Consider the following 25,598-nt stretch of genomic DNA (forward strand, 5'->3'; position numbering starts at 1 on the left):
GATATTCTTTGTCATAAGTCTTTCAGAGTTGTCCTGGGCCATTGTGTTGCTGAGCTGTATAGCTAAGTGTATCACAGTTGATCATTCAACAGTATTACTATTACTATATACAATGTTCTCCTGGTTCACTTATTTCACTCTGCATCAGTTCCTGTAGATCTTTACAGCTCTTTTTGAAATCATCCTCTTCATCATTTCTTATAAGCACAATCATAGTCCATCACCAACATGTACCATAATTTGTTCAGCCATTCCCCACTTGATGGACATTCCCTTCAATTTCTAATTCTTTGCCACCACAAAGAGAGCAACTGTAAATATTTTTGTGCAAGTAGATCCTTTCTCCTCCTCCCTCCCCGCTTCCCCTCCTTTTTTTAATCTCTTTGGGATACAGACCTAGTAATTATATTACTGTATCAAAGGATTTGCATTGTATAGCCCTTTGGGCATAGTTTCAAATTGCCCTCCAGAATGGTTGGGTGAGTTCACAACTCCACTAACAATGAATGCATCATGTCCCAATTTTGCCATATCCCTTCCAGTATTTATTGTGGTATATGTTGTGATGGAATGCTGTTGCACTAAAGGAAATGATGAGCAGCATGATCTCAGAAAAATCTGGAAAGACCTAAATGAACTGATTAGGAGTACCAGGAGAACATTGTACACAGTAACAGCAATATTGTATCTTGATCAACTGTGAAAGACTTTGCTATTCATCTCCAAAAATTGATGGAGTGTAAGTGCAGATTGAAGCATGCTATTTTTCACTTCATTTGTGTGTGTTTTTATTTAGGGTTTTGGTTCTCTCTCAGTATTCTCTCACAACATGACCAGTATGGAAATGTTTTGCAAGATCATACATGTATAATCCAGATCCAATTGCTTATCATCTCAGGGAGGGAGGAGAGATGGGAATAATTTGGATATTATATTTTTGAAAATTTTATGTAAATGATCGTTATTGTATATAGTTGGGGAAATAAAAAATATTAAAGTTTTTTTAAATGTCTCTACTTTTTTTGTTCATTGCTTTCAAGTGGTCCGATGATATTAAAATTATCTCTTCTCAGTCTATTTTCTGTATCAATTATTTTTCCTCTGGTATATTTAAATTTTTCTTCTATTAAAAATTTTTTTTGATGTTTCACGAAATCATCAGGTTCCACTTGATCAGTTCTAATTTTTAAGCAGTTATTTTCTTTGTTAAGGTTCCATATATTTTTTAACCAAACTGCTAATTCTCTTTCCTTCTTGGATCACATTTCTTTTCCTACTTTTTCCTCTGCCCCTTCATTTGTTTTTAGTAATCATTTTCTTTTATGTCTTTTTTCCCCTAAATTCTTTAACTCCTATATGAACTTTTTTAAACTTTACTTTCCATCTTACAATCAATAACATGTATTGGTCCAAGGCAGAATGGTAAAGGGCTAGGCAATGGGGGTTAAGTGACTTGCCCAGTCACAAAGCTAAGAGGAATCTGAGGTTAGATTTGAACTCAGGACCTCTCATCTCTGGGCTTGACTCTCAACCCACTAAGCCACCTAGCTGCCCCTTCTGTAGTAATTCTTATTAGGCTTGTGTCCAGTTTGCTCCCCCTGTACCCCCCCCCCTTGAGGTTTTGCTTACATGTGTTTTCCAGGCATGCTCTTTTTCTATTTTTTTGTCTTGCGCTTATCTATCACTATAATATCTTCCTGACCCAGATTTGTGTGTTGGATTGTGTATAATTAAGTTTCAGTAGTCTGTTGCTAAAAATGAACAATATGGAAATAAGTATCAAGTAATAACATTTGTGCAACCCAGTAGAATTACTTGTCAGGTCTGGGAAGTGGGAGGGAAGAGCGGGAGGGAAAGAAAATGAATCATGTAAACATGGAAAAATATTAAAAAACAAACAAAATTTTAAATTAAAAAAAAGTCCATTCCTGGATTCAGTCACTGAACTGCTTGCTCTACTTTGTTTTGTGACTCCTGCCCTTGTATTTTGTTGCAGGTTTATATGTGGACCTAAAAGCTAGAACTGAGTCACTGCTCTCTTCCTGGACTTAGAGCTGCACAGCAGTAGTTCCAGAACTTTTTTCTTCCTTAGTACTTACTTTTGCTCATGACCACTCATCTACTTCCTGGATCTGTGACCCAGAAGTGGATAATGGATAACATCTGTCAGATGGCACCCATTCCTGCATCCAATGCCAGTTCAGGAATCCTGAGCAATCTTACTATACTCTGATATTCTCCATTTTGGTTCCTGTGTGCTGCAATTATTCTCGCTATACCAAGTGCATCTTTGCTCCTGTCCGGCTCCCACCCTAGTTTCAGCACACCTCTTTATCTCTCTAAGCTTCCCTTAGTTGAGGTGACTCATTGTGACCTCTTCTTGGCTTTTCCAATAAGAATTCAACTTCATTCCTTTTCTAGGTTGTAGAGATGTGCTAGGTGAACTAGGTAAAAATGCTTCTCATCTGCATCTCCCATTATGGAGGGACTACATCATTAATACTATTAATATGCAGCCCCCTCTAGTTACCCAAATAAATGTACTTTTCTGGGTTTCTTTTGGTTCTTGGTATTTATCCTTTAAAGTCTTAAGTCACCTCTGGTCACAAATTCTTGAAAGTTCTCTATTCCATTAAACACCTTTTTTTCACCTTTGTAAAACTATTTAGTTATATAGAGTAAGTTATTCTTGCTTGTGTCTCTCTCTTTTTCCTTTTAAAATATTGTTTGCAATATTTCTTATTTATTTTAGAAGCTGTCTGATCCTGTGTAATCCTCATTGTGGTTACTTGGTACCTGTACTATTTCTTTCTGGAAGCTTAATCATATTTCTTCTTTGACCTGTAATTTCAGAATTTAGCCTGTGACCTTTAATTTTGTTTTATTTTTATTTTTAAATATTTTTCCATGTTTCCATGATTCATTTTCTTTCCCTCCCCCTTCCCAAAGCTGACAAGCAATTCCACTGGGTTGTACAAATGTTATCACTTGATACCTGTTTCCTTATTATTCATTTTTGCTATAGAGCGATCTTTTAAAACCTAAACCCCAAATCACATACCCATTTATATATGTGATAAGTGATATCATATGTTCTTCTTTTGCATTTCTACTCCCATAGTTTTTTCACTCAATGCAGTTAGCATTCTTTCCCGTAAGTCCTTCAGGAGTGTCCTGGCTTGTTGCATTGCTACTAGTAACAAAGTCCATTACATTGGGTTATTCCACAATGTTTTACTTTCTGTGTACACTGTTCTTCTTGTTCTGCTCATTTTACTCTGCATCAGTTCATTGAGGTTCTCCCAGTTCCTATAGAAATCCTCCACATCATATCCAGATATATCTTTGGATCTGTAGTCATTTTCTTATATTGGTTGATATCTTCTTTGATTTACTCATCTCCAACTTTTATTTCTTGAATTGGGTACTTTGTGCCAGTGCCTAGCGCCATCATTCCCTGCTTTGCTTTTGAGTCTTCTTGTTGGCCCTACTTGGTTTCAGCTCTGGGTTCCTGAGATGACCTCCACATCCCTGGGTTAATCCTTTTGGCTTTTCTAAGGTTTAGGGCTCATGACTAAGTGCTATGGAACTCAGAATATAGACATACCATACTTCTGGCTATTTCTCCTGGTAGTTTTGAAGGTTTTCAACCACCTTGAGACTTTCTCAGGAGATCTTCCAGTCTACACAGGTATCTAGCCCACCACTAATTCTTCTGAGCAGCTCTTAAGCTGGTTTGCCTAAGCAAGATTATTGGCTTTTCTGGCACTAGTCCTTTCCTATTACCTGTAGGTTTCTGGCCAACCTTCAGTAGAAGAAGTTATTTGCTATAATTCTTCATTGGGTTTCTCAATTTTTTTTTTTCCAATCTGGTGCTATTTTTAGGTTTTTGCTGGAGCCTCCAGGTACCTATCTTATCCAGAAAACTCTCTTTCATATCCTTTATTGTATACTATAGCTAAAATAAGAAGGAAAATTTAATTTAGAACATTTTTTATATTATATATTTCTGAGAGCCAAAATCTATTAGGATGTAAAACAAATATATGTGGATGACAAATGGATTCCTGCAAATACATCTAAATTCCATTGTCAACCCTAGGAGGTTATGACTTTCCTCCCACTTTTTTTGTGAGAAACTGTTGAATAGAAAAAAGAAACTTTGTCCAGCTTTTTACTTAGTAATAAAGTATGTTCATGTTTCCCTTTGTTTCTCTTTGTTCTTGTCTAAAATTATTCATTACTTCATAAAATGTTGGTATCTTACAGGTCATCTAGTACAAATTGATCATTTTAGAGATGAGAAAATTAAACCAGAGAAATAACTTAGAATCTCCATATGCAAATCCATTTATTCAGACAAAGTATGATGGTATAATGGAAAGAATCTCAAGTTTGAGGTCAAAAGATGTCCATTTAAATCCCAGCTTTGCTAATTTATTACATGTATGATTTTGAGCAGATCAACTGGGCTTCTTGACAGTCCCAGAGTAAATAAATTGTCAACCAGGGCTAATCTAAGGTAAAGGAAATATGGGGAAAGTCTAAGATCGACTTGCTAAAAGTTAACTGTTACCAAAAGTCCCATTTCAAACTATCATTGGTTTTTAGCTCTCATAGAAAATTGTGGAAACTTTTTGGTGTCTACATACTCCAAGACTATTTGCTTCTTTCTAATGGTAATTTGTTTCTAGGATCTTAGTCTGTTTCATCCAGCAGAGGGCATCCTCCTTGTATAAACTTACTTAAAGTGTCCTGGGTGAAAGATTGGCTTTTTTTCAACTGTGTGGAGAAGATAGACAAAGCTTTAGTCATTTCTCATCTGCAGTTGGTATTTTCTTATCTGTTTGATCCAAGGCAATATAATTTTAGAATTTATTCCATTGGGAATGTCAGATGTAAAAAAGATATTTGGTGTCTATAACAAGTAATGTTGATTTTACTGAAGGCCAGGCCTGTTAAGGGCCTAAAGAATGTTTTCACTGAGAGAATTAGAAAGACTTACGTTAGATTCTTGCATGTAAAAATATTCCATAGGGATGAGCTGTATTCCTAAGCCTAATATATCAGAGAAAGATGATATTTATGTTAAAGTTTGTTTGATTGCCTTAGGATCATAGATTTTGATGGGACCCTAGAGATCACCTAGCCCAGAGATTCATAACCTTTTTTGTATCGTACACTCATTTGGCAGTATGATATAGCCCATGGAGTCCTTAGAATAATGTTTTTAAATGCATAAAATAACATGCATAAAATTACAAAGGAAACCAAATTACTGAAATCCAATTAACCAAATGATCCCCCCCCCAAAAAAAAAAAAAACAACCAAGTTTTTAGAGACCAGGTTAAAAACCCCTGATCTATCTATCTAGTTCAACCTCTTCTTTTCATAGATGAGGAAACCAAGACGTAAGTGGAGAAAGAACTTAGCCAAAGCAATAGGTAATGGCTCATTGATAGCACTCATCTGATTTCTGAGTGCGCTCATGATCATAACCCTTTGTGAATTATCTGTCACAGGCTCAGACCGTCCAAGTTGCTGAAGTTGAGCCACAAACCCAGCCACAGCCTTCACCAGAGCTCCTACTCCCTAATTCTCTAAAGCCAGAAGAAGGTCTTGAGGTTTGGAAAAGCTGGGCCCAGACAAAGAATGCTGAACTTGAGAAGGATGCTCAGAACCGACTGGCACCCATTGGCCGTAAGTGTTTGGGGCTAGAAAGTTTGGCTACCACCTGACTTTTTACTGTTGGCCTATAAAAGGGCAGGGGTTGGAAGAATGGAGGTAAAAAAAACAAAACAATCTTGTAGGATAGATTATTTTTTGTATTCCCATTCTGGATTACTCCCATTATATTGCCCATTTCTTAGGGGGAAAATTAACACTGCCAAGAGACTTAGATTCAAGAAATTGATCACAGAAGACATTGCAGATAATTTAGGATTTATAAATATCAAAACTTTATTCTTAACCACTCATTTGGGGGTGGGGGAACTTTTTTTTTTTTTTTTTTTTTTTTTTAATTTTAAGCCCTTACCTGCTATCTTAGTATCATTTCTAAGAAGAGGAGTATAAGCTAGGAAATTAGAATTAAATGATTTATATACATACCTAGGAAGTGTCTGAAGCCAGATTTGAAATCTGGACCTCCTATCACCAGACTTTCAGCTATTTAACCATTTGAAGTTTTGTATCCTTTGATAGACATGTCTGAAATGTATATATTAGAAGTCAGATTGAACAGCAAATTAGTTCACTTTGAGGCATATGAGCAAGACCTGGGAGTGTATTCCAATCAAGAGAGTTACCTTGTATGTGTGAGCTTGTAAAATAGAGATACCAACTGTAGGCTCCTGTTGGTTTCCGGAAGATCAGGCCTGGGGAAATCATTTAACCTCTTCTGAGCCTCAATTATCACATTTCCAAAGTAGATATAGATATTTATATTATTTCTCTATGGAGTAGTTATAAAGTTCAAATGAAATACTGTTTTATAAAGGTCTTTGTGTCTTTTAAGCACTCTATTGCTATTGGTTATTTTATTCTCCAATCTTATAATACCCGTATATGCTTCCTCGAACTTTCTAAAGTCTCTGTCTCTATGTTTTCATTTCTTAGGTTTGTATGGAAAAACCACCTGTATAGTTGTGCATTTGGGGCCTAATTGCAAATATTTTGCCAGCCTTTGGTAGAGGGAATAAAAGGAAGGGAGGGAGACTTTCTTAAGTATCTACAATGGGTCAGGCACTATGCTAAGCATTCTTCAAATATTATATCATTTAATCCTCACTTTACAAATATCTCATTTAATCTTCATGAGGTCAGTACTGTTATTATCCCCATTTTCCAGTTTGGGAAACCAACTAGACAGGTTAAGTGACTTACCCAGAATCACACAGTTATTTAGTATGTCTCTGAAGCTGGATTTGAGCTTAGGTCTTCTTGATTCCAGGGCTGGCACTATTTCCACTGTGCCTACTTCTAATTAGGAATGGTAATTTTTCTTATACAGCTATAATAAGTAACTGGTAATGGAGTGGAATTGAACAAAAAGAAGAAATTCTGTGGTCATAACTAGTTATAACGAATCTGCTGTAAACCTTAAATTTTCATGTTCTGATTGTGGCTTGATAATAGAGGTTCTTTTCACTGGCACAACTGGGCCACTTTCTAATTTTTGTAACTTCTGTTTCAGGTCGCCAGCTACTGAGGTTCCAGGAAGATCTCATCTCTTCAGCTGTGGCAGAGTTGAATTATGGTCTATGTTTAATGACACGGGAAGCTCGAAATGGAGAAGGTGAACCTTATGACCCAGATGTGCTGTACTATATCTTCCTGTGTATTCAGAAGGTAGGAATCACTAATCTTCCCAGAGTTGTATTTTATTTGTAATTCTAGCTAGGATTTGTAGGAGGGCAGAAATAATAGAAGTGGTTGGGGGTTTTAATTAAAACTGAATACTTTGATTTTAAATGGAAACAAAATAATATGATGGTAATCAGTCTGATATTTATTTCTCATTCATAGTTCTTTTGTTTTTTATTTAACACTGTTTAATGGAAATTAATGTAACACTTTACAGATATCCTTTGTGCTCATTTTAACTCAAGGTTTGTGCTCGTGATCTGCCTTTCTCTTACCCAACCAATGAAAAGGCATAACATTTTGATTGATGGCCCTGCTTCCACGAATATAGAAATGGTTTTTGGCTTAGGTACATTTATGACATTTTGTTATAAAGTATAGTGAGAGAAATAAATTTTTCACCCTGAGTTTCAGTAAGCAGATATAAGAGGATAGTAAAAATAATCCTGATGAAGTAGGAAATCTTGATTCTCTTCTGGGATCTACCTCGCAGTGGTCATGAGTTGATTCATCTAGATTATAGAAGTAGTGCCAGAAAGGTTCTCAGGGGCCACCTAGTCCAAACTCCCTCATGTTTGTGTTTGTTTTAACAGGACCTTTGATTTCATTGGTATAGGGGACTTAGAGAGTTGCCTGGGGGTACTTGAGGGTAAATGATTTGCCCAGCGTCACACTGCCACTATGTTTCAGAGGCAAGACTTGAATATAGGTCTTTATCACTCTAAGGTAGGTACAGAGGAGGAAGCTGAGCTCTAGAGTGGGGATGTGATTTGCCCAAAGTTACATACGTAGCAAGTGCCAGATGAGATTTTAACCCAAGTCTTCTTCCAACATAGCTAATGCGTCTTCATTGTTTCATGCTGCCACTAGTAAGTCACTTGAGTCTTTCTGAGCCTTTTCAGAGATGCCCCCTTCTGTGAAATGGGCATGATAATAACTACCATACTTAATTTTAACAGGGAAAATTGTAAAAATTCAAGAAATAATGGGTAACAGAAATAATGGTCCTAAAAGAATGGGATGGTATTGCCATTGAAACACAGGATTTAGAAATATGAAAAGCCATTGAAAAATTAAATAGTTCAAGAAATTTTGAGAGAAGAAATTATCAGAGCATAGAGAGGAGTAAGCAATCTGGCTAGGATATAGAAAACTAACTCTAAAGCACCCCATGTTTAGTCTCTTATACAATTTAGTTTATGTGTTTTATGGGCAAGGAATATCCTGCCTTCCTGAGAGGTTTTATTAAACCTCTGTCTTTTTTGTAAGGAAAAATAAATTAAGTTTTTGTGAATATGTCCATTTAATGAGAGAATCCAGAGCAAGTGCAGAAAAGGGAAGAAAGAATCGTATGATGGAGGCAGTGTCAGAAGGCAGGGTTGGACTGCCAACCCCTCAGCTTCCTGCAGACAGTGAACAGTGAAGTGGATGAGAGGATCACAAAAGGAAGAAGCCCCTTCTTGGAGGGCCCCTCCTAAGAACACATTCTACCTCACAGGAAACATGTGGGTACCTGAAATTCATGGGCCAGAACTGGGATGGAAATTTTGTTACTGTCCATCAGCTGTGACTTCCACGGTAGGAAAAGTTTCCCCAGGAAAGTCCTCCTGTGCTCTGCCTGGAGGAGCCTCAATGAAAACTAAGACTCATCCCCCCCGACCCCCATGGCTAGTGACCAGGAAGTATCCTTGGACCTAGAGGAAGCTTACAGTCTGGAATGTTTCTCTTATTGTGTTTTTTGGGGGGATAAACATCGGGAAAGAGCTAAACTAGAAGATTGCTTGCTTCTATTGTAACTCTGTTTCTTTTGTAGTATCTTTTTGAAAATGGCCGCGTAGATGACATATTTTCAGATCTTTATTATGTTCGGTTCACGGAGTGGCTTCATGAAGTTCTGAAGGATGTTCAGCCTCGAGTCACATCTCTCGGTGAGTCACTCTTCTGTTTAAAGCAACTTGTTTCCTGCCACTATCTGAAGTTTCTAAGAGAAAGAACAAAAATATGGTGGTTTTAGGACCAAGCTGCTCTTTGTCCAAAATATCAAGTCTTTTCTTTTCCCTCTTGGGGTACTTTGCATTCATATTACCACTCCTGTGGGAAACTCTTCTTAGCTTTGCTGGACAACATAAAATGTGTGGGGATGCCAGCATGAAACAAACTTCAAAGCATTTCAAATCTCAAAGTTTTTCATATGGTTTACTATGTGCTTAAGACAGTGTTGCAATAATTCAGACATCAGTCATAGTGTAGTAATACTCAAATAGGATGAACACTTATCAAGTGCTTCACCTATTTTTTGCTTGCCAATTGTTTTTTTTTTGTTTTGTTTTGTTTTTTAATTATTTTTGGCCTCATTGGCCTTGGATTTGAAACTGTTTCCCTACTGACTTGTGTAACCATAGGCCAATCAGTTCCTCTGTTTAGGTCATCTTTTTCTTTATCTGGTAAATGAGAATGTTAAGAGTACTGCTCTCCAAAATCCTTCCAGATATAAATTGTATTAAATTGATATGTTCTAGTTTAGTTCATGTGAAGCAAGCACAGTGATAAAATTACTTAATATTGAGTAAAAGGAACAGAGAGAACACGTATGGGAGGAAGTATGCCCAGAAAAGCCTTCAGAGACATTCTACCTTTCCTCAGGGGCTTTCCAAACACTGAAGTCATTTTATTTCTGTTTGCCAGCCTGTTATATGCTTTCTAGTCTCTCTGGAAATTATGGAGTTAATTCCATTCTTCTAGGCCTATAACATGTACCCTTTTTTTTTTTTTTCTGGAAACAGATTCAGAGAAAAGCCGAAAGTTGTAAATAATAGGTATGTCTTTGCCTACTATAGTGAGTGTGCCCCATCTACTGAGAGAGTTAGATGTGAGTACACACCCAACTACTAGCCAAGATACAAACATAAACCAGGGTCTTGGCCCTCAGTCCTGTATTTGTAGTTGATCGCCATCTAGTGGACATGCCTAGAATAGCCAACTGGCCAGTAGACTTGGTTTCTAGAAAGGTCTCTAGAGACCAACAAATTGGAAAAAGGAGAGTATCTGGAAGTCTAAAGACTGTACCTAACAGTGTACCTCAGTAAGGCAGTCTAGAACTATTGCCACAGGAAGTTAGTTCCAGGTAGCTCTGATTTGTTATGGATCTTCCTTTCCTGCAAGCCCAGAGCAAGTACCTCCTGGTACACAGCACTGTTATAAAGAGTAGTTCAGATGGGAGGTCATCTCTGCCTTGGCCTATCGAGGGGGAGGTTAATAGTCCACACTGCTTTGAACCAATCTTCCTTTTATTCCCTAATATATTTGCTTTCTGATGCAAAGAGGAGATTTTTTTTAGGAATGTAGCTATTAAGACCTGAAGACCATTTAAAAGGAGTAGAAGATCTTGAACTAAAGTTTGGAGTGCTGTCACCACTCCATGATCTTTAATGGAGTATTCCATTAACATTCATTTAACTGTATATTCCGTTTCTTACACCTTGTTCCCTCCTGTCAACACAGATTGTTCCATATGTCTCCTTGACTCACCTACCATATCCATGTAATAACAACACCCTCTTATTGTAGGTTATGTCCTGCCCAGCCGTGTGACAGAAGAGATGCTGTGGGAGTGTAAGCAGCTGGGGGCTCACTCCCCTTCTACACTTCTCACCACGCTGATGTTTTTTAACACAAAGTAAGTATTTTTGGAGAATGGAATCCTAAATATTGGATGGTAATTGCACTTACTTAGAGAGGGGCAGAAAAAAGTCATTATGCTTATTAGTCAAGGTTTTCTTCCTTCCTTACCCCTTAATACCCATGGTACTGAGAAAGCTCCATGGTACTGAGCAGCCTAGGATCCAAGGAAGCCAATTTGTTTGTGAAATTGTTGTGGGTTTTTTTTTTTTTTAACCAAAGTTTCTCTGTACCCCAAGGTGGTGAGCCAGAATCCACCTACATAGCTATTTAGGTTCCTTGACATCTTTTTAAATTGTTTTGTCTGACCTCAGATACTTCTCTGAGCTACTTGTGGGCAGTGGGTGAGTAAAGTTGTCCTTCCTACATCCTTCTCATGGGTGTTACATCATTTTAATATCTCTCTACTTTACAATTTAGGTACTTTCTGTTGAAAACAGTAGATCAGCATATGAAACTGGCCTTTTCCAAAGTTTTACGACAGACAAAGAAGAACCCTTCAAATCCCAAGGATAAGAGCACAAGTATCCGGTATCTGAAGGCACTTGGCATACACCAGACTGGCCAGAAAGGTAGGAAGGTTGAGCCTTTTGGGTAGTAGCAGACCCTGTTTCCTGTTGTGCTGTGACAGGACTTACTTTGGGATGACTATTGGCAGAAAGTAACCAACCTGCTCCAGTTGTCCATTTCCTGCCACCCTTTATCCCCCATTTTGCTGATCTGCTGCAGGTAGCAACTGAAAATTGGTCCTTGTCAAATCCTGTAATCCTTAAACCCACTTCTGCCCAGCCAGGTGAGAAGCTCTAACTTTATCCTTGCAAAAAGCAAGAGTTCAAGAGAAAGCATTGTGAGCTCCATGTTTCTTCCTAAAACGGTGAAAGGAGGTGCCTTCATTGATCTGAGGTGTGGGTGTGCATGGGTTCTGGAATTGTCTATGTCTTTATCTCAAGCTGTGTTCTAGCCAGACCTGCAGAGGAGCAATCTGACACATGATATGTGGTGGGGATGGGTTCTGTAGTTACAGATGATATGTATGCTGAGCAGACTGAGAATCCAGAGAATCCACTGAGGTGCCCCATAAAACTCTATGATTTCTACCTCTTCAAATGGTGAGACTTCTTTCTCTGTGTTTGTTGGGAGGGGAGAATTTGAACCCTGGGGAAAGGAATTCTCATGGCTGAGGAATTGAGGAAGTTTCAGATCCACCCCCACACTGCAGTGTTAACCATTAAATGACACAAAGCTAACACGTTTTCATTTTTAAGGTAGGCTTTTATTGATAAATTATCATCTAGATTACTCCATCCTGGAGAATCATCCCTTATTACAAAATACCGTAAAGAGAAGTAAATCAGTAAAACTGATGGAAACGTTAAAAAAAATCAAATAACAAGCACATTTGCTGATGTACTGTATGAAATATGAAGTATTTAGTGATGTGTGAAGATTTGGCTTATTTCTGACATTGCCATTACTTTTTGTTCTTCTTTGTCCCAGGGAGTGAGGAGCCCAGGTGTGCTCATTGAAGGGGAAGGGGTGAGGATATAATTTAGCCTTACTACTTTTTCCCTTTCCCTCAGTCCCCAGAGTGTGAAAGGCCGAAACGACACATTTTACCTGACGCCTGAGCCAGTGGTGGCACCCAACAGCCCAATCTGGTATTCAGTCCAACCGATCAACAGAGAGCAAATGGAGCAGATGCTTACCCGGATCCTGGTGATACGAGAAATTCAGGAAGCTATTGCTGTGGCAAATGCCAGTAACATGCACTGAGCAAGATGGGGAGATATAAGGAAAAACTGTACAGATTTCACACTAAAGAAGAGGCCTCAGTTTTTTTTTTCTTTTTTCTTTTTTTTTTTTTTTTTTTTTAATTGGTGTAGTTATGAAGCCCTTTTTGGCTGCTTCTGTTGAAAAGAAAATATAAAAGTAAAACCTACCCACCATGCATCATCATAAACCCAAGACAGACTGTTGTGCCTACTGGAACAATATGTTTCTGAGAGAATTGGACACCCTGGAAAGTTGCTGGCTAACTTTTTTTTCTTTTCTTTTTCTTTCCCTCTTTTTTCTTTTTCATTTTTGTCGGGGCCTGAGGAAGGGGCCTGGACTACAGAGGAGAAAATATGGCCCCTTTCTCACCTCCAGAGAGAATGGAAATTATGATGGATGGACCTCCCTTCCGGCCCTGGGGTGCCTGCCATGTCTGCCTTCCCCAGGGGCCTGGCTGGCCTTGCCTGTCGCTGGTATAGCCATGTTCTTTTCTTTCTTCATGCTCAGACATTAACTTGGCATCTTATTGGAAGAAAAATAAGGGGAGAGAACTTCAATTATGATTTATTAAAGACAATTTCTATTCAGCCCCGTTAAAACAAATGACATTTTAGATGTTGAAGTAAAAACTTTACCATGCTTTTTTTTTTTTTTTTTTTTTTTTTTTGGGCCTAACATTGAGGCCTTAAAACTTGAGGCACATGTGCCTGATGGAATTCTTGTAACATACACTTGTGTATCATATAAAGATACAACACTGTTTCTCTTATGTATTCTTACTCTAGTTGTTTATTAAGAATGACAAGCACGTCTTTTCAACATGCTATTGAACAATGCGTCTTTATTTGGGAAGGGAAAGCAAAAATGGGGGACAGAGTTAGGTTGTTTAACCTCTAAGTTTGCCATTTAGTGGAGTTAGAACTCCATTCCTATCCAGTGGTTATTTCTGAAGGACTCAGAATGTAAAGGCAAGATCTCATCTGTTCTTCATATTATCATTTTATTAAATGAGAAAATTGAGGCCTGACGAGATGAAAATAATTTACCCAGGATTAATTACCCAGTGGCAAGGATGGAACTCAAATTCAAGTCTCCTGATACTAATCCAGAGAATGTTAGGGCTGAAGGGTCCCTTGAGGTCTAGGATTAAATATGGGGAAGGGAGAGTACCTCCCTTGGAGCTACTAAGCACAAGTATAAGTAACTAAAAAATTCTCAGATTGTTTTAGGAGTATTTCCGACTCTCTTAAGGTATATTGACTGTTTCTGAGAACATTTGCAGAAGCGTTTCCTTACTGCTAATATTCTGAAAAGAAGTTCCTTCCCCCACCCATTTCCCTGTTCCCCCTGTTGTAAATGAGCACTAAAGTGCTGTGAGAAGTCTGGCAGAGAGAAGATTTACCTGCTGTTTAAAATCCATGCCTGGAGAATGGCTCATCTTGAGAAGAACCTTATGTTGTCACCTAATGTCGACTCGGCTGCCTGCTCTCAACTGATCCTTGTGAATAGGACATCTCCTTGGCATCATATAAGACAAATGAACTTCAGCCCATGAGGAGAGCACCTCTTATTTTTGATGATTTCTTGACGCCTATAAACATCTTTCTGACACTTCTTTTTGTAAATGACTACAATTTTATTTGGCCTTTAACATTACCCTTATTTTGACTTATTTTTGAGGCTGAACAAACAATATCACTTCAGGAGTAGAGCTCTTATCTAGAGCTGGAGCCCCGTCTAGCCTTTTTAAAAGGGTGAATATGTAAATAGTTACACTTTGGAAAGTGGCCAGCCTTCCTGAAGAAAGCTTGGGTTTTATGTTGGTTCTTGGGCTAACAGTTCAGTCTATTGTATCAATAATAATAGCTAGTTTTTACATAGCACTTTAAGGTTTGCAAAGTGCTCTAGAAATATCTCATTTTATCCTCCCAACAACTTTAGAAATAGGTGCTATTATCTTTAAGAGGGCACTTCAGAGGCTGGATATGAACACCTGGGTTCAGCTCACTATTCACTTGGCCACCTAGCTGCCATTCTGAAGATCTTGATTAATTGGATTCCATTACCAACTGCTTTATAGGATTCATTTAGCACCCCAAAAGTTACCCCCTCTATTGTTCAGAGACAGGACCAGCCATTTTAACAAATTCTACCAAATGCCACATTCTCCTAGTTCCTTATGTTACTAGTGTTATTGTAAGCAGGAATACCGAGCAAGCAACTGGTAAATTCGCTAATCTCATTAGTTCTTGGTATAGGAGGACCCTGTGAGAATGAACCCAAGACCTGTAGATTTATGCTAGGTAATGATATTTTTTCTTAAGTTTGGGTTTTTCTTTTTTCTTTTTTTTAATTTTTAATTTTAGGTTTGGGTTTTTCTTGAGAGCTACATGAGGGAATGAGGGAGGATCAAAGAAGGAATAGGACTGGTGTTCCAGGGGGACAGGACGAAGAGGCAGGGCACGAGAGAACTTGGACAAAAATGGTTAAAAGGGGATTAATGCTAAATTGACCACCCCTGAGCCTCCCAGAAGTGGAGGATGAGTTTCTTGGAAGCTGTCAGAATCCAGCACCTCTTTTTCCAGACAAGGAAACTAAGGTCCAGAGAGTTTGTCAACTCTTTGCCCAAAGTCACCAAGCAAGCAGCAGCAGGATTTAAATTCTGTTCCTCGGGCTAGCCCGGTACTTGGATCCCCTCACTCACTGCCTCACTTTGCGGATAGAACAACTGAGGCACAGAGTTATGACATAACTAACTTTGCTGCCTAGCAGCCCCTGGCTCCACCTTAGAATCGACACCATGTGACGTTCTGGCTCAGAATCCCTGCTGGGAAATTTCCAGACTCGGCCACTCCAGATTCGAGAACCGCCCCGCCTACTCGCGCGGAGGTCGTGCGTCTTTTGCGTAAGCGCCATCCCTCTGGCCAGCGGGGCGGGGCGTGCTTCGCACGACGCATCACCCTCTCACTTCGCGCGGGCGCGTGCGCGGTGCCGTGACGACGGCGGGCACGCCCCACGCGCTCCTGCGCCATGACGCAGCGGGCGGGTTTATATTGGCGCCGTGGATCGTCTGCGGGCCTCTGCGGGAGAAGCGTCAGCCCCACGCGGTTGGAGTCGGACCTCCCGCCAGCCCAGCCCACTTCCTCCTCCCCTGCTCCCGTCCCGTCCCCGCCATGGCAGACTATCTCATCAGCGGCGGGACTTGTTACGTTCCTGATGATGGGCTCACGGCGCAGCAACTCTTCAACTGCGGGGACGGGCTTACGTACAAGTGAGGGAAGGGTTCGGGCGCGACCACCTGGGGTGGGCCGGGGGGTCGAGTCCGTGTGGAGAAGAGATCGCAGGCTGAGGCTCCTCAGGAGTGGGCTGGCTGGCTGGCACCGCGAGCTCCCAGCTGGGGGCCCCGGGAATGGGGGGGGGGGAGTGGCAGCATTCCTGGCTATCTAAAGAGTCTTAGGGGAGGTGGGAGTGGAGGTGCCGCTGGTAGGAGTATATAACCAGACTAGGATGGCTATGCCAGGGCCCGGAGACCGGACCGCCAGGAAGGGGCTGGTCTCCCCGGTGTGGATAGAGCAGGGAGGGAAGGAGCAGTGGCTGGAATTTCAGGCCCAAAATAACACTTCCTCGGCGCACATGGAGCTGTCACTCGCCAGCCCTAGACCAGCTCTGATGACCTAAGAGGAAGGGCCAGCAGGACAATTTGGATACTGGATCTCATGGCGGGGGAGGGGAGTGCCGGAACCCAAGTGAATGAGGACCACTTTGGGAACGTGGCTGGGGCTGACGTCCTAACACTCACCTGTGCCATTGGCTGATCCCTCTTTACAGCGACTTCCTCATCCTCCCGGGATATATAGACTTCACAGCTGATCAAGTGGTAAGTAGAAACTTAAGCCCCTGTTGGAGGGTGGGGATAGGGCCATTCTCACAATGGCACCCACACTGCCCAGGCTGAAGTGTTGGGGTTAGGTGAGGTAAAGTATGCCACCCCTTACTTGCCTGGCCTTTCGGCAGTTTACAGTTTTCATTTGAGAAAGAAATGAGGTTTGGTGGCAGGGAGCTTTCAGACCAGTAGGGTAGAAGTCTTGGGAGGGCACCAACTTCTCTCGGGCCAGGCTGGTTCATTCGTTATTGACCAGGCCTATTTCTGTCTGCAGGACCTAACATCAGCCCTTACCAAGAAGATAACCCTGAAAACTCCACTTGTGTCATCTCCCATGGATACAGTCACGGAGGCTGGGATGGCCATTGCCATGGCAGTAAGTCCTCTGAGGGCAGAGAAGTAGAGAAGGAGGTTTTGGTGGCAAAGATGGAAGACTGACTTTTCTGTTTATCAACAGCTTACAGGAGGTATTGGCTTTATACATCATAACTGCACCCCAGAATTCCAGGCCAACGAAGTACGAAAAGTGAAGGTCAGTTGGGCAGGACTCTTGATTTGAAGTGGGCAGAAGTGGGCCTGCATCCCCATCCCAGAAAGTTGCTTCCCGCCCCCCCCCCCCCAAATACATGAGTGTTCCACATAGTCTCTCAGTTACAGGAGTTACATACTGGGTATCATATGGACATAACTAATAAAGTCCACTGGCTTAAGCTTAGGGATGTTTGCCATTTTGATTACTCCAGCCAGAGGGGAAATGATGACAGTTTGGGACTTGACATCAGGCCATATAAGATTTCCCATTTTTAACGTCTGGGTTTCTCTATGCTGTATTCTAGAAATATGAGCAGGGCTTCATCACTGATCCTGTGGTTCTGAGCCCCAAAGATCGTGTCAGAGATGTCTTTGAAGCCAAGGCAAGGCATGGCTTCTGTGGAATCCCAATCACAGACAATGGCAAGATGGGCAGCCGCCTGGTGGGCATCATTTCCTCTCGTGACATTGACTTTCTTAAGGAGGAGGAACATGACCGTTTTCTGGGCGAGGTTTGCTGCTACCCCTTGGGTAGGACCTGGACTTCCTATAGATTTGTGTGGGCACAGGGCTTCCCTTCAATCTGGTAGATCATAGAGAGAACAAGCTGATCTTGGCCCGGATACAAACTTAGGTCTGGGAAAATGTGGGTTGATGTTCTACTATTTGTTACTTTTTATTTATGTGACTCTGGACAATTTACTTTACCTCTAATCCTCAGTCTCATGTAAAGTGGGGCTAACATTCCTACCAGACAGAACTGTAAATTGCACAGTGCTAGAGAAAGGGATCTGTTGGTTGTTACTCTGGCATCTCAGAGGAGTGAGGATTATTGGCCAAGGGGTCCCTGAAGGATGAGAAAGGTCAGGAGCTCCTGTGTGCAGGCATCCAAGCTTGCTCTTTCTTTCATCAGATCATGACAAGGCGGGAAGATCTGGTGGTGGCTCCTGCAGGCGTCACATTAAAGGAAGCCAATGAAATACTGCAGCGGAGCAAGAAAGGTGAGGATGGGTGTGTGTAGGTGATACCTGGTGGGGGGAGACATCAGCTGTCCCTCACCAGCAGCACCTCCACTGCTCCCCAGGGAAGCTACCTATCGTGAATGAGGATGATGAGTTAGTAGCCATCATTGCCCGCACGGACCTAAAGAAGAATCGGGACTACCCCCTGGCCTCCAAGGACACCAAGAAGCAGCTTTTGTGTGGAGCAGCCATTGGCACCCATGAGGATGACAAGTACCGGCTTGACTTGCTGGCCCAGGCTGGTGTTGATGTGGTTGTGCTGGTGAGCAGGGAGGTAGGAGGGCCTGGGACCAGCCACCCCAACTTTGGATGCTGCAGTTGCCAGAGTTAATCATCCCAATTCTCCCTTCCCTGTCCTAGGATTCTTCCCAAGGAAACTCCATTTTCCAAATTAACATGATCAAGTACATCAAAGAGAAATACAACAACCTCCAGGTTATCGGCGGCAATGGTGAGGCTGGGCAGGGCAGCAGTTAGCTGGGGGAGGGGGGAGCACCCACTCTTCTCCCTCCTGATGGAGTGCTGAGAACCCCAAGGATGGGACCACCTTAGTCAGGGCACAGATTCTTTCCATTCCTGGGGCTTGGTGAGGCAAAGTCCATTAGGCTTCTCTATTTGAAGGCCCCCAAGCTGCTTGCCTGCCTCCGTGGAGGCTCTGAGGATCCCCCATTGAGACACTTATCTCTCTCCTGCAGTGGTGACAGCTGCACAAGCCAAAAACCTCATTGACGCTGGAGTGGACGCCCTGCGGGTTGGCATGGGCAGCGGTTCCATCTGCATTACCCAGGAAGGTGAGGGCAGAGCTCTTGTGGCGCCCCTAACATCCCCAGATAGCAGTGGGATTCCTTCAGGAAAGGCTCCCTCAAGGAGTGCCCACTCAGCTGGCTTCAAACAGCTAGACAGGTTCCTTGTGGCCGAGGCCTGGATGTCAGGGGCATTCTAGAGAGGGCTGGGAAGGGAACTAGGCCAGGCCTTTGCTGTTCTCTCATTGACATGGCCCTGGGTATACATAGCAGCTTCCTCTGCCCAGTAACACGTTCACTTTTCTGACCCCCACCCCCAACCTACCCTCCCTGCCAGGCCTGGCCTTGCTCCTGCTCGCCTTTGCTCAGCTCTGCTCTTCTCTCTCTAAACTCTGGTCTGTTTGTTTTGTTTAGTGGCTCCCAAGATCCCTCCAGACATAAAGTCCCACAGCCCTAAATGCCCTTCTACTGTCACGGGCACCTATAGTAAGTCCGGCCTGGCCGGCCCAGGCCCCCTGGCTGACCACTGCCCGGCTGCTTGGTTGACTTTGTAGCTGTAGCTCCCTGGGTTTGTGGCGCTGACAGTGTGTGTTGGGGGGAGGCAGGGTCGTTGATAGGCAGAAAGTCTGTCTTGGGCTGCCCTTAGATGGAGCCCCTAGGCCCCTTCCCCCTCTCCTGTGCGCACCTCCATTTTAAAGAGAAGAACTCACTGGCAAGTCCCACAACCACCACCATTTGAAATTTGACCCGGGTCCCTACTTTGCTTATAGTTCCCTACATCATTGAGGCAGGAACAGGATCCTTTGCTCCTCCCTTCTTTCCTAAAAGCCCTGGCTAAGCTGCCGTCTTGCCTAAGCTACAGAAGGAAAAGCCCAGGTGTGGGCAGAGCTGGTTTCAGAGAGGGTTCTCTAGCTGAGGCCGTTGCCTGCTTGTGTGACCACTAACCTGCAGTCTCCATCCCATCCCGTGGTCATTGACAGGGCTTGCCCATTGGTGGAAGGACTGCATGTGCCTAACCTGAGCCTAGTGGGAGCCAGGGTTGGGGACTTCATTCATGAGCTTCTCTGGTTTTCCAGTATCTCATAGAAGGGTACAATAAATACTACCCTTAATGAGGACATCCCACCCAGGTCCTCTGCCCAGCCTTGATGAAAGCATAACTGAGGACACTTAAGTCTGTCTGCTGGGGTGCTGTTCCCACAGATCTACTCAACTGAACTGACCCTACATTCTCTCCATCTCCTCTCTTAGTGCTGGCATGTGGGCGGCCCCAAGCGACAGCTGTATACAAAGTCTCAGAATATGCACGACGTTTTGGTGTCCCAGTCATTGCTGATGGTGGCATCCAAAATGTGGGCCACATTGCCAAAGCCCTTGCCCTTGGAGCTTCCACAGGTAAATTATTTGTTTGAGTCGAGAATCTTGAGCAACCCCTGAAATGAAAATGTTTTGGGGTGGCTTAATGGATTGAGAGTCAGGTCCTGGATTCAGATCTGGGCTCAGACGTTTCCTAGCTGTGTACCCCTGGGCAAGTCACTTACCTCAGTTGCCTTGCCCTTACACTTCTTTTGCCTTGGAACCCAGTCACAGGATTGACGCTAAGATGGAAAGTAAGGGGATTTTGTTGTTGTTTTTAAAGGCTCATTGGGCTTGGAGCAGAAGAACAAAATTAAAATCTCTACACTTGACTTCTCTTGGGCAAATCCCAATCCTCCTGAACCCGTTTCTTCTGCAAAATTAAGGCTTTTGACTTCATCTCTAAGGCTTCTTACTGCTTAAAATCCTACATGTATCAGACAGGCAGAGGCCATGGACTAGACCTGGAGCCTTATAGCCCAGAGACCCTGGCCTCCCCATTCTGTGGAGGATGTATGTCCCAGGAAGTTGGGAGGGGCTTGCTGAGCAGATTTTTCGTACCCACAGTGATGATGGGCTCTCTGTTGGCGGCCACCACTGAGGCCCCAGGTGAATACTTCTTTTCTGATGGGATCCGATTAAAGAAATATCGAGGGATGGGGTCCCTTGATGCCATGGACAAGAACCTTGGCAGCCAGAACCGCTACTTCAGGTGAGAGACTCAAGGGCCCAACAGTAACTCCACTCAGGATGAGGGAAAGGCTTTCCATGATAGAACTGGCTTAGAAAAGAAAACCTGCTCTGGACCTTCCTAGTGCCTAGTGCTTGGTGTCCATCCCTCAGGGTTTAAATGGGGAATGAGAAGAGGGTATCTATGTTTTTTCTTTGAGGGGAGGGAGGTTGGTGTGAAAGAAAGGTGTGGTTTCCGAGTCTCCTGTGGCTCTAGACCAACCCCTCAAAGGATCCTGGGCCCACTTTGAGGCTGTTTAGGCTATAGCTGGGAAGTGAAAGGCCAGGCTGTGCTGTAGAATGGGGGAGTGGGTGGACAGACCTTTACATCTCTGCCTCCTTGCCCACAGCGAAGCAGACAAAATCAAAGTAGCTCAAGGGGTGTCCGGAGCTGTGCAAGATAAAGGTTCCATCCACAAATTTGTTCCCTACTTGATTGCTGGCATCCAGCACTCCTGCCAAGATATTGGTGCCAAGAGTCTAACTCAAGTCAGGTAAGGAGTGTATGAGAAGGGCTTGGACCTTCCCAGGGCTTAGCCTTAGCAATAAGGGGAGAAGCAGGACTGTGTCTCCGAATCATACATTTTGACCCATGCTCTGGCCTTGACTCTTGTTCTTCAGAGCCATGATGTATTCAGGGGAACTGAAATTTGAGAAGAGGACATCATCTGCACAGGTGGAAGGCGGTGTTCATGGACTCCATTCGTAAGTGTCTCAAATCCCATCTGCCCTTGTTTTTTTTTTCTTGTTTTTTTTTTTTTTTTTAAATTTTAAACCCTTAACTTCTGTGTATTGACTTATAGGTGGAAGATTGGTAAGGGTAGGCAATGGGGGTCAAGTGACTTGCCCAGGGTCACACAGCTGGGAAGTGTCTGAGGCCAGATTTGAACCTAGGACCTCCTGTCTCTAGGCCTGACTCTCATTCCACTGAGCTACCTAGCTGCCCTATCTGCCCTTTTCTTGAAGGAGATGGGGATGAGAAGACAAATTTGTGTGGATTCCTATAGGCCCATCCTGCTGTTTTCACACACAGTTTTCTTCTTGCCCCACAGGTACGAGAAGCGGCTCTTCTGAGAAGTGGCCTTGTTTGTCTTTACTGCCTCTCACCTCTCCCTCTAGGTTTTTCAATAAAAAGCTGGATATAGTGGTCTGTGGCCTTTGTCAGATAGGATGAAGGAAAGGGGAACAGGGGCTAGGCTAATGCTCGGCAGTTTCTGTCATCTCTTCTCTGGGTCCCAGGTTTCACTTTGCCTTTGATAACCCCAAACAGTCTGAGAAGAAGGCTGCTATATGTAAATCCAATATCCATTAAGTACATTTGATAAGCATAGGGGATATAAATAAAATCTGCCCACAAGGAGCCTCCAGTCTAAAGAGGGAGGAGACCACACAAGGAGGCAGGAAAGGGGGGGGGATGGGACTTGGGCACCATAGGGGCAGAGCTTTAGATGCAAAGTAGAGAATGGACTATGTTTAGCCCAAAGGAGAGGCTGCCAGACTTGATCGCCATCTTCAAGTAATTGGTGGGCTGTTCGTAAATGAGGATTATTCTTCTGTTGCTTGGTCGCGGAAGGTAGAAAGAGCAGCGGGGAAAGAGGCAAATTTTTAGCTCTGTGTAAAGAAAAATTGCTCCTTGAAGAACTAACCAAAAGTAGAATGCACTAAGGCAGCTAACTCAGTATGGCACAGGTCTCTGAAGTTTGAACAGACTGAATACTCGATGTTAGTAAGTTATTAAGAAATGAGGACCAAAGTGTCGGCTTTAGGTGTCTCGTGTGAGGCAGAGAGCAGCAGAGCACCAGGGGCACAAAGTGGAAAATGGGATAGGCCCAGCCCTCCCCAAATTACTCTGCTGGATGGATACCTACACATTAGAAACAGGGAGATGGAGAACACCACTGAGGCTGTAGGGAAGGAGAGAGAATGGAGGGTAGAGAATTTGGGAATTAAGTGGTGAGTACACGGGCTTTAGCAGCAGAGACCATTGAAAGGGATGCCAAGGTTGGAGCCCAAAAGGAAGGAGTACTAGGAGAAAAGGCTGGCCAGGGAGAAAGGGCACCAGATTGTGGGCTGGCAGCTTTGCCAAGAAGAAAGAAGGCCAGACCTGATGGAATCATCTAAGACCTGATGACAGTCTTCTAATTGCATCCATGCACACAACAGTGTTCTCTTTGGCCTTGTGGCCTAAGGTTATGTGGGGTCTCCAACTTTACCCCTACTGCTGCCTCACACATAAAATCTGCCTTCACACTTGAGAGGCAGTGTTGCATAGTGGATAGAGAGCTGGCCAAGAAGACCCAAGTTCAAGTCTTCTGTCTCCACATGCTGGTTATGACTTTAACATCCCAGAACTCTTAGGTGAGCCACATTGGTAGTCTGTCCAGTAGTTCCCTTTACACAGAGGTGAAATTGCGAAGCCAAGTCCCGGGCACTGTCTGCATGAGTTCTTGGCTTTTTTTGTGGGTGTGACCCCTTAGTAACCTGGTGAAGCTATGGATTCCTTCTCAGAATGCTTTGTTGCCCACATTTGTAACTGAATAAAATGTTAAATTTCAGTTAGTGAAGATAACAAATTCCTGGATCCTGTCCAATATCCCTTCTCCACTTATCTCCCAGTCAAATGTGTAGCCTCCTGGTATGTATCTTCACACCCCTTAGAATTTGGCTTCAGATCTTAATCAGTGAAAATGACTCCCAGGTTACCTCCCCCACTCTAGTGCTCCCCTATTATGGAAAACCCAGAAGTTCCAACCTATCCCCATCCTACCTCTTCAGCCAAAGTTGCCTTGCTGTTCCCTTCACCTGGCCCTCCCCCTTCCATCTCCATGCCTATGCACTGACGGTTCTTCAGGCCTAAAACCTTCATCCAGGCCCATTCCTATGTTACAAAGGAAGCCTTTCCAACCCCTCTCTCTGGCCTCTTGTCCTCTCACTAGATGGTGACCTTGAGGCAGGGATTTCACTTTTGTTTTTGTATCTCAAACAACTTGGACACTGTCTGGCATATTGTGGGTATTTAATAAATTCTTGTGTATTTGAGTAACTGCGACTGGCCCAGTGTTCTTGGCCCAATTCCAGGTGGAGTTCACACAACACGGTTGCATTGTGCCAAAGTTACTTAGGACAGTAGAAGAACATAATGCTGGCCTAGGCTCATGCCCCATACATACAACAGTTGCTTCTAGAGCAGTTCTCAAAATCCAAGAGTCCATGATAAACTAGAAGGGACTGTGGATAGGGGCAGGGAGAGGGGGTAAATTTTCTCTTGGCTACCAAGCAGTGGCCGGATGAGAATAGTTAAAAACAACACTTAATAGCTCATTTCTCTAAAGCTGCAGAATACTCTCTTCACGGTGACCCCCAGAGCATTGGAGGCAGATCTACATGCAGGGGATTCTTTGAGGGTTGGGGGGGTTCATAACCAACTTCTGAACCAAGAGCCATATCTATCTCACTATTGAGCACATGAACACCACCCTTAGTCAAGGCACATTAGACTTCTGTTTGCTTTGCCTCAGTTTGTTTGTCATATTTTATAAAGTCTATGTTCTTATTTTCACAATAAACTTATGAAGGGAGGCAAGGATGACTTCCATTTTACAGACAGAAACAGCTATGGTTCAGAGATTAAATGACCTAACCAAAATCATACTTGGTATAACAAAGCACTCCTCTAGAGCTCTACTTAATCTCCCAGAATTCCCTCCCTGGTCACCACTTCCCTGTGTATTTTTGCCCCCTATTAGAATATAAGCTTGTAAAGATGGGATTTGCGCAAGGTGGATGGGACAGGAGGAGCCAAAGGAGTGGCTGACAGTTAAGAGCAGAGGATTCTGGGAGGTTCCAGAAGAGGAAGAAGAGGTGAAGGACATCTGGCAGAGGACTGAGAGAGGGAGGAAGTCCTGAGGGCTTCCTGAGGATCTTTCTTTGGACAATGAAACCCGGATTCCCTGGTCAAAGGCATCCCATCACTTCTCACCCAGCAAGACTTCAACCATCGAGTCAGCTCAGTGTCTGGACTCCATTTTGAAAGCAATCTCTTAGACTCCTTCCCCCATTACCCAACCTTGCCAAGAGACCTTTTCAGGTCTAACTTGCAATTATAGAAAAGGATAGAATCAGAATCAGAAGGAGAAAGGGTGAGGGGAGAAGCTTAGAACCAATAAGGTTCCCACCTAAGCAATGGACTCCATAGGAATAGAGAAGAGGGCACCCCAAAATCCCTCTGCCCTTCATCCCCTTCCCCAATCCCTATATTGATATTAATAAAAGCCATTCATTAGTCAGATAGCGTTCCAGAGTACTGTAGGAAAATATAAGTAATGGGGTCACCAGGAATATTAAAATCAACTATGGGGTTTGTGGGAACACTCTCTGGGATGTAAGAGAGACTATAACTGAACACTGAAGTCTTGTACAGCTACACCACTCCCAACTGGAAAAATAACAGCCAACTGTCACTCTGGCCAGAGGCCTTGAATTAACTGACAAGGTAACAAGGTGAAATTGGGTTTTAA

The 25,598-nt window shown here is 43.0% G+C and overlaps 2 protein-coding genes across 5 annotated transcripts; both read left to right on the forward strand.

The window, feature by feature from the left end:
• Positions 1-5,499: 5,499 nt before the first annotated feature.
• On the forward strand, positions 5,500-13,638 carry QRICH1 (glutamine rich 1; the record flags this gene model as incomplete). Its single annotated transcript, XM_044676846.1, has 7 exons — positions 5,500-5,701; positions 7,197-7,351; positions 9,180-9,294; positions 10,934-11,042; positions 11,465-11,616; positions 12,063-12,153; positions 12,625-13,638. Coding segments are annotated over 7 exons (1,017 nt in total), but the record flags the coding sequence as incomplete, so codon positions are not given.
• A 2,247-nt stretch (positions 13,639-15,885) lies between these two features.
• Positions 15,886-24,124, forward strand: IMPDH2 (inosine monophosphate dehydrogenase 2). 4 transcript variants are annotated; one of them, XM_044679471.1, is made up of 15 exons: positions 15,887-16,088; positions 16,646-16,694; positions 16,975-17,076; positions 17,158-17,232; positions 17,537-17,743; positions 18,145-18,232; positions 18,316-18,515; positions 18,614-18,704; positions 18,949-19,044; positions 19,411-19,482; positions 20,248-20,391; positions 20,920-21,064; positions 21,432-21,575; positions 21,703-21,786; positions 22,134-24,124. In XM_044679471.1, the coding sequence occupies exons 1-15, from the start codon at positions 15,991-15,993 to the stop codon at positions 22,153-22,155; spliced, it is 1,617 nt and encodes a 538-aa protein (XP_044535406.1). In that variant the 5' UTR covers positions 15,887-15,990; the 3' UTR covers positions 22,156-24,124. The 4 variants fall into 4 exon arrangements, with proteins under 4 accessions (XP_044535561.1, XP_044535406.1, XP_044535478.1 ...); XM_044679626.1 differs by lacking the exon at positions 19,411-19,482 and having other exon boundaries at positions 15,886-16,088; positions 17,158-17,217; XM_044679543.1 differs by lacking the exon at positions 19,411-19,482 and having other exon boundaries at positions 15,888-16,088.
• Positions 24,125-25,598: the final 1,474 nt, after the last annotated feature.

This window comes from Gracilinanus agilis, chromosome 1, assembly GCF_016433145.1.
Source record: "Gracilinanus agilis isolate LMUSP501 chromosome 1, AgileGrace, whole genome shotgun sequence".
NCBI lineage: Eukaryota > Metazoa > Chordata > Mammalia > Didelphimorphia > Didelphidae > Gracilinanus > Gracilinanus agilis.